At 35.3% G+C, this 16,347-nt stretch overlaps 1 protein-coding gene across 1 annotated transcript; it reads left to right on the forward strand.

The window, feature by feature from the left end:
* Positions 8,537-15,575, forward strand: LOC109843571 (non-structural maintenance of chromosomes element 4 homolog A-like). Its single transcript, XM_020412513.1, has 7 exons — positions 8,537-8,881; positions 8,964-9,044; positions 11,751-12,000; positions 12,148-12,238; positions 14,270-14,486; positions 14,573-14,664; positions 15,130-15,575. The coding sequence occupies exons 1-7, from the start codon at positions 8,740-8,742 to the stop codon at positions 15,388-15,390; spliced, it is 1,134 nt and encodes a 377-aa protein (XP_020268102.1). The 5' UTR covers positions 8,537-8,739; the 3' UTR covers positions 15,391-15,575.

A 16,347-nucleotide genomic window follows, 5' to 3' on the forward strand; every position in this document is an offset into this window, starting at 1 on the left:
CTCAATCTAATACGTCGCGGGCTTGTTCACGTTCCGATTCCCGGGTATTTTGGGAAGCGGGGCGTGACAATAAACTTGCAGGAACCTAATACACAAATCACCACTGAAGAATTACCTGCTGACATGCACCAACTCATCCAGGAATTTCAGATGGTCTTTCAAGAGCCGCATCATCTTCCCCCTCATAGGAATATAGACCATAAGATTCCATTGGAAGAAGGGACTAAGCCAGTCTGTATTAGGCCATATAGACATGCCCATTTTTTGAAAGAGGAAATTGAAAAACAGATAGAAGAAATGTTAAAAGGGGGGATTATTAGACCCAGCAATAGCCCTTTTTCATCTCCAGTGGTAATGGTGAAAAAGCATGATGGTAGTTGGAGAATGTGTATAGATTACAGATCTCTTAACAAATCCACAATCAAGGATAAGTTTCCTATTCCTGTTATTGATGAGCTGCTAGATGAATTAAATGGCACTCAGTTTTTTACCAAGCTAGACTTGAAGTCAGGGTACCATCAGATTAGAATGTATGAAGCTGACATACCCAAGACTGCCTTTAGAACACACAGTGGACATTATGAATTTATGGTCATGTCATTTGGCCTTACAAATGCTCCCTCAACTTTTCAGACTCTAATGAATAATATCTTCCAGAAATTGTTAAGGAAGTCTGTACTGGTTTTTTTTTGATGACATCCTAGTGTACAACAAGAGATGGCAGGATCATTTATTACATTTGAAGCAAGTGTTTCAGCTTATGGCAGAGCATCAACTAGTTGCTAAGTTGTCTAAGTGCAGCTTTGGCCAAAATCAAGTGGAATATTTAGGCCATATTGTATCACAAGATGGGGTGGGGGTGGATCCTAAGAAGATTGTTGCTATTGTTGAGTGGCCACCACCCAATACATTGAAAAGATTGTGGGGTTTTCTAGGCCTAGCAGGATACTACAGGAAATTTATTAAAGGATTTAGGCTAATAGCCCAACCTTTAACACAATTGTTGAAGAAGGGAGCTTTTACTTGGCATGAGGGTGCTGAAAAAGCATTCAATGCACTGAAACATGCACTTACTAATCCCCCGGTTTTAGCCATGCCAGATTTTAATCTTGCTTTTGTGATAGAATGTGATGCTTCAGGTTCAGGGGTTGGAGCTGTGTTGATGCAACAAGAGAGGCCTATAGCCTACTTCAGTTTTGCTCTCAAAGGGAGAAATGTCACCCTCTCTACTTATGAGAAAGAACTGTTAACAATCACTTTATCTACAAGAAAATGGCAACAGTACCTAATGGGCAGGAAATTTGTTGTTAGGACTAATCATCAAAGTCTTAAGTATTTGCTTGAACAAAGAAGTCATACAGGTATACAAAACAAATGGCTTGCCAAATTACATGGATATGATTATACAATAGAGTATAAGCCTGGGAGGTTGAACAAGGCTGCAGGTGGGTTATCCAGAATTCATGTAGATGTAGAAGACACACAAGACTTGTTTGTTGCCACATCAGCTATGTCTACCATTAACAGTGAATGGTTGGAGGAATTCAGACATATGTACTCTACGGATCATTTCTTTACAGACTTGGATGACAAATTATTACAAGGGGGGTTAGAACCTGATACATACTGCAAAAAGGCAGGATTGTACTATTATAAGGGCAAACTCTTGATTAGTCCTAATGCTCAAGACATGAAAACAATACTACTCAAGGAGCATCATGATAGCCCTGTTGCAGGCCACTCTGGAATCACTAGGACTTTGCATCGGTTGAGGAGAGTCTTCTACTGGAAGGGAATGAAAAAAGATGTACAGGCTTATGTACAGGCTTGTGATATTTGTCAGAGATCTAAAGGAGAGAATGTAGCATCCCCAGGGCTCTTACAACCTCTCCCTGTACCAGAATTTATATGGGAAGAAATATCTATGGACTTCATCACACATTTGCCTAAGAGTGGAAATAAATCGGCCATCCTTGTTGTTATTGATAGACTATCCAAATATGCTCATTTCTTTGCACTTTCCTACCCCTACACAGCTCAGACAGTGGCTCAGGTGTTTTTTGAAGGGATTTTCAGATTACATGGCATACCCAAATCAATTGTGAGTGATCGAGACCCACTGTTTACTAGTTTGTTCTGGAAGGAATTGTTCAAGTTGCAAGGAAGCCAATTAAAATTCAGCTTCGCATACCATCCTCAGACAGATGGTCAAACTGAGATTACTAACAAACATTTGGAGAATTATCTGAGGTGTTTTTGCTGCCACAAACCTAGTGAATGGAGTAAATTGTTAACATTAATTGGCTGAATTTTGGTATAACACCACTTGGAAAAGTTCTACACAGACTACTCCTTTTGAGGTGGTATATGGGAGACAACCTCCTTCTTTACTCTCCTATATCCCTAAGAGCTGTCGGGTTGATGAAGTTTTATTCTCAAGAGATATAACTCTGAAATTCCTAAAGGATAGTCTGAAAAGTGCTACAGAAAATATGAAACGTTTTGCTGATGCACACAGGAGTTACAGAAGTTTTACTGTAGATGATTGGGTTTTTCTAAAACTCCAACCTTATAGACAAATCATTGTTTCTTCTAGTAAGCCTCATAAACTATCTCCCAAATATTATGGTCCCTATAGAATTTTGGAGAAGATAGGGGAAGTTGCTTACAAACTGGATTTACCTACACAGTCGCATATCCATCCAGTTTTCCATGTATCCCAGTTGAAAAAGAAAGTGGGTACTGACATTATCTTACAAGATGATTTCCCTAGTTATGTCTCAGAAATTGTTGATGAACCTGAGCACATTTTAGACAGAAGGTCTATTGTAAAGGGTAATCACTTGATATCCCAGGTTTTAATTAAGTGGAAGCAGCGCTCTTCATTAGATTCTACTTGGGAGTCTTACTAGGATTTGGTTAAACGTTTTCCTGCTTTTGACCTTGAGGCAAGGTCAAATTTAAGTGGAGGGAATTGTCAGGACCTGCAGTCGAACGAAGAGCTGAAGACTGTGCACAAACATGTCAACACTGGGATAACATGCGGGTCTGAAGCTGAATCTGTGTAGAGGAAGGGGTAATGTGCAAAGACACACCATGGCATGTGCTTATGACAAGGGGATGCAGAGTTCAGTTAGACAGTTACAAGTTGTTAGTTAGTTAAGTCTGTTTGTTAGTAGTTAATTCTGTTTGTAATCTGTTTTTACTGTTTGTGCACGTGCACATATAACCTGTAATGAATCAGTGTGGAGTAGGGTATCAAAGAGGGTATAAAAAGAGAAGTTGTAATATTAAAAACATTATGAAGGAATAAGAATTGTTTTCTTCTTCTCAGTTTTATCTTCAATCTCTTTTCTGTTCTTATTTTCTCAATCCTCACTATCTTCTTCACAAATTCCCTGTCATTAGTGTAATTTTGAGCTAGCCATGGCTAGACATAGCAATTCCAGGTTCAACAGAGGAACTAGATCCTCTCACCGTGCACAGCCCGACACCCACCGTCGAACCCCCTCTCGAGCCCGTCGTCGCCACGCCAAACCAGCAGCCCCGTCTCCCCCGCTGCCTGCGCCAGATCTGACTCGCACGTCGACATCGACTCGTTCGATGAAACCCATATGCAAGATCCCTTTCTCTTTGACTCGTCGCTTTATTTTTTTTAGATATAATATGAATTAATTACATGCTTTGATCTGACTGTGATTTGATTATGTTATCATATGAATATTGATATTATCTACGGGGGCTTGTGGATGATTAATATTAATAATGATATTATGATAAGTAATTTAAAGGAATAATTATTTTGTGTAAAAGTGATTATTTTGAGATGTTTTAGAATTATTATGATGAGCAAAGGGATTATTTGGAAAAGGAATTGGTTTTGAATAATTATTAAAATAGATAAATTAAAATAATTTATTTTAGAAAAATGGGTTATTTTGAATTGTTAAACTATTATGAGAACATAATTTATTTTGGAAGAGAGGATATTGAAAAGAATACTTAAAGAATTTTTTTTAGAATTATTTAAAAGAGTTTATTTTGGAATAAGTGATTATTTAAAAGAAATTATTTTGAAAAAGGGTTTATGTTGAATTAGTATATGAGAAAATAATTTAAAGAGTTTATTCTGGAAAAGAGAATATTTTGGATTATTATAATGAGAAATAATTTTAAAAGAAATTATTTTATAAAATGAATTATTTTCTGAATTACATAGATGTTGTTCATGATTACATTTCATGTTTTATGAATATTTTGCTGTATTCGATATGCCATGATGTTGTGGTATGAAATTAGTTTTATTTATTATCTCATTGTTTTGATTGAGAACCATTAGTAGTTCATGACTTAGTGGTCTTATGCGTCATGAACAAGATTTAGTGACACATGTGTGTACGTTGACTGAGTTAGGTGGTGAACCCGAGTTTCAATGAGGATTATGGTTGATTTAGAAAATACAAGAGAGTTGGGATGGGAAAGTCCATGTTCATGTGATCAGATAAGACTGTTGATGTATCGTCCAGGCTCGCGCCAGTGGTTGGTGTCGCCACTGGGGTTGTTTTGCAGGGCTAAAGTGAAGTGTGTACATAACTTTAGTCAGTGGAATCGTTTCGTCACTCGAGTTTTGCTTGAGTTCGGACCAGACAGAAAATAGTTTACGTGTAGTCCTCTGGCCGCATGTGTAGCGGGATTGGATGCACGTAGGAGATTTGTGAACAGTCAGTTATCCATTGATATGAGCGTTGACTATATGTGAGAGGTGGACCGGTAAGTTTTAGGATGGCTAGTACTTGACCCGGTTATCGTAGGTAGTTGGATTTATGTTTATCATATTTTAGTAGTGTTTTCGCATGTTGATTGTTGGATTTTCAGTTGCACGTTCTTTTATCATTTCTATTGTTGTATCGTTTTCCGTTTGGGTTTTCGTTCGCTCTATTTGTTTTGTAGGATCTTACTATGTACCATGTACGCTGACGTACACCTGTTTTCTCTGGTGTACGTCAGACTTAGAGGAAGAACAGGTTTAGCAGGAGCCAGAGGATTCTCAACAGGAGTGCCTTGTAGATGGAGCAGAAGGAGTCGAAGCCCGTTCTTTTCATTTATTAGTTGATGGTTCCAGTTTACCTTTGTAGTTCTTTCTATTCCTGCTTGAACGATGTAGTTTACATTTCTTCAGTATTCATTGTTCAATTTTGTATAAGGGCATGTTGACCCGAATATTATGTCTTGGATGATAATCATTTGTGATATGTATTATTTTATTCTGTGTTGTTCATTATATTCTCGCTACTGTGATCGGGAACCTGTGACTTCGCATTATATTTATTTTTTGACGCTTAGCGTATTAGGTTGAGGAGAAAAGTTTATTTTATTTATTCTCCTTAATCTAATACGTCGCGGGCTTGTTCACGTTCCGATTCCCGGATCTTTTGGGAAGCGGGGGCGTGACAAACTAAAAATATGTAAAATTTGTTTTAAGTAGTCGACTATTAAGGAAAGTATCGACTAAACTGTAATCGACAGAAAGTTGATTTTAGATTTTAACACAGAGTAGTCGACTATAAGTCAAATTAGTCGATTACACTGCAATTTACAGAACATTTTATATGCAATGCTTGTGCATGTAGTCGACTATAGGTCAAATTAGTCGACTATAAAGGGTGTGTATGCATATGTATTTGTTTTAAAACTTTAATTTAAATCTTCAATTGAACATATACCTAATTCCCTTCTTAATTTAACATGAATTTCTTTTTTTAAAGGTTTTGTTAATATATCTGCTATTTGTTTATCAGTAGGTATAAATTCTATTGAAATATCACCTTTAAGCACATGATCACGTAAGAAATGATGTCTAATATCAAAAATTGAAGTTGAGTAGTCGGTTATAATCCTTAGTAGTCGACTACTCTGTAAAACAGATGTTCTATAATATAGATTTCAATGCTCAATAGTCGACTATAGTTACTTGTAGTCGACTATTCTGTAAAACAGAAGTTCTGTAAATCAAAACTCAAAGCTTAGAAGTCGACTACTCTGTAGTTTTACAGAAACTTATATTTCGGTGTTAGACTTCAGTAGTCGACTACTATTCTAATTACTAATTAGTCGACTATTAAGGGGTGAAAATGTTATGTATGAAATATTTTTAGACTCAATGATTAACTAAATACTCTAATGATTAACATAGGAGATTTCTATTGTTAACCAACACACTAAGCCTATGTTACTGTGTACTAATCTCTATGTGTGTGTGTGAGTGATCATTGCTTGTACAATATTTCTAAGTAAAGAAAAATTATATTGATGTATATGTTCTTCATCTTCTTTACTTCATAATGCCTTAAATTCATCTTGCACTTGTTCATATTTGATATTGAAAGCTGCATTTAAATGTTAGTGTATTTGTATAACACATATAGTATAAATTGTTATCATCAAAATAATATCTTGGAGATATGATATTCAACAGTAAAATCTCCTCTTCAAATGCAAGCGGTTCTCTACACTTTTGGTCAAATACTTACCATCAAGGATATCCCAAATCTTCTTAGCCGAAGTCTTATTGATCACATCATATTTTAAATCTTGAGTCAAATAAGATCTAATCACACCACACGCCGTTCTATTCATCTTCTTCCAAACCTTTTCCTTAATGTCGTCCGGTTTCCCGTCCAACTCCAATGTATCCTCCAAATTTTGTGCATTGAGCGTATCCAAGATTTCGCATCACCAAAGACCAAAATTATTTGTGCCATTAAACTTCTCTATGCCTATCTTTATAGAATGGATATTCAAACTTTGGACGGTTTTCACGTCAGAAGTACCATCAACAACTCCTTCTTACTCGGTCATCTATCTCAAAAGCACCAACAAACCAATGCAGAACAAACGAAGAATAAATCCAAACTGAAAAGAGAGATTTTTACCTCCAATTGGAACCCTAATAAAAGCCTCCGAAAAATCTCACCCCCACACGATGGTAGACAAGATCAACAATAGTAAAAATCTCACCTTTTTTATCATCAACTAAAGCCCTAGACGAACTTCCAAAGCGATCTACTCCTCCAAATAGCCCAAGCGTAGCCCGAGCTCTGATACCATTTGTTGTGCGCGGCGGCCAAATTGTTTTGCTTCGAGGAACCAAACCAAACTCGAGATAAAAGGCTAAACAATCCAAGATAACGGTACAAACACAAACAAACGAATTTTACGTGGTTCGGCATGTTGCCTACGTCCACGAGGCAAGAAGAGTATGGGGTTTTCACTAATAGAGAAAAAGAATACAAACTGAGATTACAAATCACTTAAAACAACCAACTAATCTCACCAACAAATCTCTAATTCTCTCCAAATAAAATCCTAACTAATAGCTCAGAAAATACATCTTTTCTGTGCTCCAAATCCCAAATCAATGTTTAATCAAAGCTCAATCAAAGCCAAAGAAACCCTAAAAACGTGTCTCTATTTATAACAAAACACAATTCCAAACAGGTTGAGATTCTAAAAAACGAGTCTGCCACACCCGGGGGTGGCAAACACCACACCCCTGAAAACATGGCAGATTCAGCCACACTTGGGTGTGGCAGACACCACACCCATGTCAACAGGGACATATTCTACCACCTCGGTGTGACAGACACCACACTAGGATATGGTGGAGCCTGTCTTGCTTATTTTTCACGTTTTTCTCAAATTCCTTCGCTGTTTTCACATTTTTGTGTGGACCAAGGGGTATTTTTTAAGAGTATCATGGGTTATGTGAACCACTGCGAAAATTAAGGGAATTCTATGAAGTATTCCAAAATTTAGGGGCTTTTAGTTAAGTTTCTAAAATTCATTGGTGGGGATCTAGTGTAAATCACCCCAGAGTTTAGTGGATTTCGTAAAATTTACTCTAAAAAGTTCTCCCCTAATTATTTTTCCATGTCCTCTACTATCTCTCTTTCATTCCAAAGTTTAGAATTAGGACCAACCTGATGATATTGTTGGAACTTATAATAAATTAATTATAAAAACAACTTATATTAGTTGTTGCAAATAGCAGTTTGGTAATTAAATATAAAAAATTGTTTAAAAAGCAGTTAAGGTGTTCACTGGAAGCGCGCTTAATGATCATTATCAAAAGATACAAATAATATATGGTATGTAAACTAAAACAAAAGTAGAAGATATTTTTAGAAACATCTTCAAGTTGCTTCTAAAAATATCTCTTTAAAAGTAGAAGCAATTTCAATTTGCATGCTAAACCTTTTTGCACCAAACATGATTATTGGTTACTTCTTGAAAAAATAAGCATAAGCATCCTAAAAAGTAATACGAAACTAGCTATTAGGCCGTGAATTCTTAGAAATATAGAAGGGGTTTGTGAAAGTCTCCACTTGTTAATGCCCAGGGGATTGTGCAAAACCCCCAAAGTTTAGGAGAATTCCTCCAATTCTCAAGTTCCTGGATTCTCGTTACAGACACCTAAATTCAGGGTGTTTTATGAAAATTGCCTTTAAAACTATTGATTTGGAGGTATAATATCGAGAAAAAAAACCTAAAAATTAAACTAAATGCTCAGATTCCAGCGGCAAGCTAAATTCCTGAAACTTTTCTGCTACGACCGCGCGCGGGAAAGGGAAAAAAAATTTGCAAGCGTTTATTAGGGTTTTCACTGGTTAGGGTTAGGGTTAGGGTTTTTGAAATTCCCAATCTCGGCTGAATTCCCTTCTGAATCAATTCTAGGGTTCAATGGTCCGAACTTTGAAGAAAGAGGCGGTGACCAGAGAAAGAAGAGGAGAGGGAGAGAACGGCAGTGGATCAAATCGTCAAGAGGCGCACGATCGGAGAGCGCTTCGATCTCAATACTTGGCTGTTAAGAATCTAATCAGCGGTATGTAAGATTCAATTGCTCGATAGAATTTGGTTTCTCTTTCTTTGTTTTCTGAAATTGGGACGAATTTTTTGACTTGCAGATGAAAGGGAGGATATTACTAGAGTTGATTCGGATAAATTCAGTTCCATTATTACCCAAGTTGAAAGTTTGCATAAGTTTGGTGAGATTTTATTTAATACTTTATTTTCTTTTAATGATTTCTTCCGTAAATTTGAGCGTGTAGAGCATTAAATACAAAATTGTTTGAAATTGTTGTGCAGTTAAGCTGTAAGGGAGTCATCTCTAGTATTTAGTTTATGAAAAAGGGGTTTTCTGATTTCATTTCATAGTTATATAATTTTACTTATCACCATGCTTAGTTTAGTGCTTCAAGTTTCAAAATTCCTGGATTGCAAAATCTTTCATGTGTCCTGATTAATTAAACGTCTAGTGATTGCTGGAGCCTGCCAAGTTGGGTTAATAATTTTAAATAGTCAGAATTTAATGCAATTCCTCTAATTGTTAATAGATTTTGACCCAGTTCCAGTTCTGCCATCTCTGCGGCTAAATGTCAGCCGATACTTATCTCCAGGATGGAGAATTCTTCCTGCTAGTTGATTATCATAAATCATCTGTTTGAGGCCTGGGAATGTTTATGATTGAAATGGATTTCCCGACGCTTTTCAGTTCATTTGCCTCTAGTATCCTTGAAGCTGAAATTTTGGTGAAACTCAGAGCGGGAATTTGGCAAATTTAAAACTTAAAAGTGGATCCTTCAAGTTCTTGAGTTAGCTCAAGTTGCAAGCAAGACAACTCCTTTATATTTAGTGATACTTTTAATTCGTGAAATTGTGTTTTGCTATTGAATTGATAGTCACAACCGTTAGTCTGGCTGTGAAACAAAATTCTGTAGCTACTACTGTTGGGTGTTTGTGAGAGATTTTACTTAATACAACTGTTTCAGGTTTAATATGTGCATTGGTCTAGTTAAGAAAGTACTAGAATGCTTTGGATTTGTAACTTTACATAGTTATATTGAAGATAATGTAAAGAAAGATTCTGATAATCTCTTAATGTATTTCCTCCTCCTAGACAGATATCCATATATTGGTTTGATTTAGTGACACAGCAGTTAGTCTTATTCATCATGTCATTGGATTCCTGCTCCCTTTTGTCCTTCATTATTGGCATCTTCTCCCACAAGTAATAAAAACCAAAGTTATAGACCTCTTCTGCTCTAATTGAAAAGCTGAAGAGGGTTGGCGTAAAAGATGTCTTTTCTAACAACCATACTTGATAGGGGAGATAGCAATTATATATTAAATGTGATCATAAGATTTGTTAAAACGTTCTGTCCGAAGAACAAATCTCAGAACCATCCATTTCTTAATATTTGTTAAATTAATGTCTTAAGATTTGTTGTTGTTGTTATCCATGTCTTATTGCGGGCTGATCCTCCTTTGGCTTTTTCTTTAATATGATGCATTTCTTAAACAAAATCAAGTGCATTCACTAAGTTTTGCATTCCTTTCAATACTAGAACCATTCTCTTCTTTAGATATATGTTTCCTTTACTTTTTAAGAGTTTATGCAGTAGACCTATGAATAGTGTGGGTTTTTATTGCAGGTTAGTTTGCTTAGTGTTAATCCAATTATAGTGTAATCGAATCACACACTATAAATTTGAAATGTTTGAACTACTTATACTATTATATGGATACATTCTTTATTTAAATAAATTTTGATTGAGTACTTTCTTTCTTTAAAATGTTTTGTCACGTTAATGCTCTACTTTTATCATCTTACTACCTTCCATCTGTTCATTCATATAGAAGATCCCATCCTTCAGTCCCATCCCTCATAACAGTCCTTTATTTTGAGGGTTTTTTTCATTTTATTCTTTTTTGGTTTATTTTTATCCATCTTCACCCCATAACTTTTGTTATCTTTACAAGTGTACCTATGTTTAGTTATTTTGAATGATAGTTATCAAATGTTTGTATAACCAAAATCTGAAATCCATACCTGCAACCTTCTGAAGTCCTGTAACTAAAGCTTAAATAGAGGACCAATATTGTGTTTTAATATTTGCCAGCGCCACATGAGTATAAAATATAAAGAAATTCTGATTTAATTCGTAGAAGTAAAATCTGGAAATTTTCTAAAGCTGGTTTGGTTTAGCAAATCTACACGCTGAATACATCCTTAATCGACACAGTCTTGCATTCGACTTCAACCAGTTTAGTTCACATCTTACTCAAACTAGCTTCCTCTGATGTGAATATTGCATTTAATGAATAAGAGCTCAACAGTGGAGTTGGTGAATTTTGATTATCCTTTATTTTATATATTCTCTTTTATATCGTCCTGTTTTTGAGATATTCTTGAAGAAACATTATAGGAACAATAGTACGGTAGTGATACTTCATAATTTTTTTTTAATATTGTTGTTAAATATCAGTCATGTCTTGTCCTATAACTACAAGGCTATAGTCATTTTAACTCTCTTGATGTATTTCATGTTGTTAATAAAAAATGATTATTGGAATACAAGCGCATGTAACCCCTGCATTACCGTGACAAAGACACTTTATAGGGCTGTCACATGGTCGATGTGTTCAGATGGATTCCCTCAACAACCCTCTGATTATGTGTGTGTGGTCACATGAATTATGATCTACCGATCATTATACGGTTCGGTATTACTTTGTGACTTGTTTTTGGATGAGAACATGAGCACAAATTTTATCAAAAGTTTTGTCATGCTTCCCTATTGAATAAAGGCAATGCCTCATTATTTCAAGATGACAAATAATCTTGGTTCCTGATTACTTTTTTAAATCATAGTAAACTTCTATGATACTCATTGTTCTTTTACTGTTCGTAGTTCAAAAGCCTAGAGAACAAGTGGCAGATGCAGAGGCTTTATTGGACATTGCGAATACATTGGTAACATCTGTTAAGTCTCAAAGCAATGGTGGAATAAATCCATCAGATTTTGTAACTGCACTATTAAGGAACTTTGGACAACAAGATGGTGGAGCAGTTGTTGATAATGCTCCCAACATGGTCTCTTGGCTAGATGTTGGGGTTGTTGCATCAGATATTTTCAAAAAGGCTCCTGGATGCTGCACAATGTGAGAAATTCTCAGTTGCTAAGTAATTAGAAATTGATTCTTATTGTTGCTCAACTTCTTTCATCTCTTACTTCTTTTTATTGGGATCTTAATGTTCCTACATTAACTTTATCTATTGGATTGTTTTGCTGTATCTAATGATTTTAGGGTTGGTCCTATGAGTACTGAGATAAAACAACGCAAGCCTGTGGTTCAGAGGAAACGGTCAAGGCCAACTACAAGCACTCGTCCTGAAGAGGTTAGTTACACCTAATTCTTATTCGAATTGGTTTGGATGATAGCTTTTATCCTTTCTGGTTATGTTTCCTTATGTAAGGCATTTCCGAGTAATTTATATGAAGGTCATGGGAAAAAACTGGACTGATAATTGAAATCAACTAAATACGCTACTTTTGTTATATGAAATATATAGCTAACAGATGCACCACTTAGAGTTTTATTATTCTGTCTTGTTTTCATTAAGGAATATCAATTGCTTATGTAAAATCTAATTGGTAACTTCACTGTAAGTTTATTATTGTAGTTGTGTCCCTCTCTTTTTTGCTTTTCTTTCCTTCTGTGACCTGTGATTCTCTTCCATTTAACTTTCAATCTTTATCCTATTCCTCATTATTCTCATGGATATACTCATCCATTTATCTAACTGACCAATATTTTCTCTATCAAAATTGGCTTGCTCTAGATCTATGTTACCTTCTAGTTTGAAGTCGTACCCGAAATGTACCCGCGCCCATGCCCAAACTCCTTTTACACTCCATGCATATATGCATATATTTATTCAGGCATGTAGTCAGTTATACAATGCATGTTTTAATTTAAAATACTTGTTATACATTTTTTGGACATGTATTCTACACTTCACATCCACTTCCTGAAACTTGTTGGCAAGCTTTTAAATGACGGGCAACAACGTAGATGTATACATCTTCCTCTATGATGATAATAGATACATTTGAATTGGAAAAGGGGACAAGCTGGTAAATCTCACAGCAAGTGGAGATAAGGGCAGTCGCTTAGACCTCTGATTTTAAATTTATCCTAATCTAAATAGGATATATTATCTACCAAGAAATTCAAACTAATAGATAAGGTGTAATGGACTCCGACTTAGGACTTCTATTCCAACTCTAATTAGGATGAGAACAACAGATATTCAAAACTATAACGAGACATACGTCAGGTTCCGAGTAATGATTTGAAGGGTCATTTGGATGTCCAGTTAAAAAATAGTGATTTTCCAATTCATAATGCACATAATAAAAGAAACATAAAAATATTATAGGAATTTTAGTTCTCATCCTTGTTCTCATATAAGTTATTAATTCTAATTTATAATATATGTGTATATATATATATATAAATATTTATACCGCCGTGTCCTCGTACCATAACTTCTGCAAATTTTTTGTGTCCGTACTTATACCCATACCAGTACCAGTACCCATACCCATGCAACATATAGCTCTAGATCGATGATCAAAGGTTGTTGCAATTATTTCATTTTTTTATTTTGTTAAGCAAAATCAATTGGGCTTAAAGCTTTTACACATTATAGATCATGTCATGCATTGAAGATCACATATTTTAAATATTCCGTATTATGTTTGCTAATGCGGAGATTAAATTTATCTTGTCCATGTTTATTTTGTATCATGTTGTTTAAGCAGCCAATCGAGTCTAAAGCATGAAAAATTCATTCTTATTAAATTTTTATCTTGTTTTCCTCCTACTCAAGTCAAACTCTCTATTACTATCTGCACGCATTATCCTTACTTACAGGTTGTGAATTTTTACATATCTAGTTATCTCAGATTCTCAAGTACTAGAAATATGTTGTTATAATTAACATTTTTGTTAACAATCACTCTCAATATCATGCATGAATTAGTCTAGTTGGTAGGTGCGATGGTGATAAGAACTTATAATTTATTATGTATTAATAATATCTTTACATTTAACTTCGTACAACCTATGCTCTAGCTAAGTATTGTGTATTTACTGATTATTTACAACTAATGCTAATTTTTATGCTTGTTTTTCACAAGGATTTGAAAATTATGGTTTGAAAAATTCCCTTTTTACAATTGATCTTTTTTATTTTCTTTTTTACTAATAACTCCGTGTTCAATATCATCTCATCAGATTTTTTAATCACCTCTATTCTGTATGTCTGCGCTTTACAAGGAGTGTATCAGATGGAGTGATATTTTGAACATCCTTTCTTATGTAGTACATATTATTTCAAACGACACATCTTTTGTTTGTGCAGCTTGATGATGCCGAGCCGGAATCAAAAACAGATACTGACAAGAACATGGCAACTATGTTTGATATCTTGAGAAGGAAGAGAAGTGTAAGGCTTGAAAATCTAGTATTGAATCGAACATCTTTTGCACAGACTGTAGAGAATATTTTTGCTTTATCATTTCTGGCAAAAGATGGTAGAGCTGAAATTAGTATTGATGATAGCGGGCATCATCTTGTTTGTGAGTTTCTCATTATCGCCACAGAATATAATATTAGACTCTATTTTCTGGAGTTCTGTTTCACTGACTCGTTCAAAAATTTTCAGCTCCGAAGAATGCTCCTTCAGCTGCTGCAGTATCCTCGGGGGATGTATCTTACCACCATTTTGTTTTCAGATACGATTTTAAGGACTGGAAGGTACTTTCCGGAAAATCTGGTAGAGGTTTATTACGACTATATCTCTGTTTTCACCTTGTCATTTTCACATCTTTATCTTCTAACTAAATATTCAAGTCCTTTATTCTGTCAAGAGTATATATAACTTTTAAGGAATTGAAAGTAATGACCTTTTGAACTTCAGTGATAATAAATGGTCATTGCAGATAGACCCCCTGCAGTTCTATGGTTGTACATGGACCCCGATGAGTATAAAAATAATTCTCTTCTTTGAGGGTAAACAACTAAAAAGAAAATCACTCAAGGAGTCTATTGGCGACAATCGACCTATAGGGGCCCATCCATAATTGGGTGATAGAACAGGGATCTATCCGCAATTAACCCATAAATAAATGTATCATGACTCTAATTAGAGCAGCCACGCCCCTATTTTACACAGCTTGGGAGTCGTAAATTGTGTCTTGAGTACAATAACATCTTTTGCAGTTAATGAAGAATACTGTTGCTCATGGAGAAGAGCTGATGCCACATAGGATCAACCGAGACACGTGCGGTAGCAGCTCACAATCAGATCAGGTGCATGCGGAGTCTCAGCCTGCTTCTGTTACTCCAATCAGGAAGCTCACTCGAAACCGTGGCTTGGTAATACAGGAAGAAGCAATTGTTGAGGACTCATTAGAGAAAAGCTCTCCGTCAAGACAAGAAAATTCTCTAAAACAGAAGGGGAAGCGCCTGTTTAGTGATTGATTTTATAGTTTGATCTTAGCTATGTATATATGTAGTGAGCTAGGTGTATCTTTATTTAGACGGAAAAAGGATCTTTGTTCAACTACTGTAACTTTCTGAACTTGTTGGGTTATTTTTGGTGTATTATTGCATGAGGTTCTGTTGCAAAAAGCACCTTGAATGAGTTGAAAAGCTACTGACCACCATGATTCTTTTTTGCTTAGGGCTGTTTGGTTGCTCGTTTTCACCGGGTAAAATCTGTTTGGTTCGTTTACTTCATTTTTCAAAAACGATTTTCCTTTACTTTTTTGTATTTCCTTTATTTTCATGGAAAGTGTTTCTTGTGTTTGTTTTGCCAAAAAATAGGGGCTGAGAGTACTTTTTACCACTTTTCTTAGTTTGGTTCAACTTGAAAAAAGAAGAAAACAATTGATGTGTAAATAGATTCTTTTATTTTCTAGTGTTTGGTTCAAACTGAAAAATCAAGAAAACTTGATTGTAGCATCATGGTGTGATTACCACCCATATAAGACAAAATATTAACATCAAAAATCGAGGCACACAAAATATAATGTATTGCACTCAATTGGCTGCAAATTCAGAAGGTAAGCACACATTGCCTGAAAATACAGAAGGCAAACACACAACTCGACTGAAACCAACTCGACTGAAACCAAACCAACTTTGGCCAAACCAAGTCTGAAAATATCCAAAACTGAACCAAGGCTGAAACCAACTCGAGAGAAACCAAGACTCGAACAACCCAAGATTGAAATCAAACCAAAACTTAACACAATTTATAGAAAATGTGCTCAGAAAAGACTCTTTTCTTCATTATCTGCATCGCCATGAAGTTTATAATAGCAATATTGGCTACATTTATTGTCTCGCCAATTGATTACTTATATAAACTTTGGTTGCATACATTATATATCCGACCATCATCATAGCATAATATCACATTACCAATGACATAAC

The sequence above is a fragment of the Asparagus officinalis genome, chromosome 5 (genome assembly GCF_001876935.1).
Source record: "Asparagus officinalis chromosome 5, Aspof.V1, whole genome shotgun sequence".
NCBI classification, from domain to species: domain Eukaryota; kingdom Viridiplantae; phylum Streptophyta; class Magnoliopsida; order Asparagales; family Asparagaceae; genus Asparagus; species Asparagus officinalis.

Excerpts from the sequence above, each read along its gene's own strand:
- LOC109843571 (XM_020412513.1), top strand. The coding sequence starts at position 8,740 with ATGGTCCGAACTTTGAAGAAAGAGGCGGTGACCAGAGAAAGAAGAGGA. Across the intron at positions 14,487-14,572 it reads TAGCGGGCATCATCTTGTTT|CTCCGAAGAATGCTCCTTCA; the intron begins GTGAGTTTCTCA and ends AAAAATTTTCAG. Across the intron at positions 14,665-15,129 it reads ACGATTTTAAGGACTGGAAG|TTAATGAAGAATACTGTTGC; the intron begins GTACTTTCCGGA and ends CATCTTTTGCAG.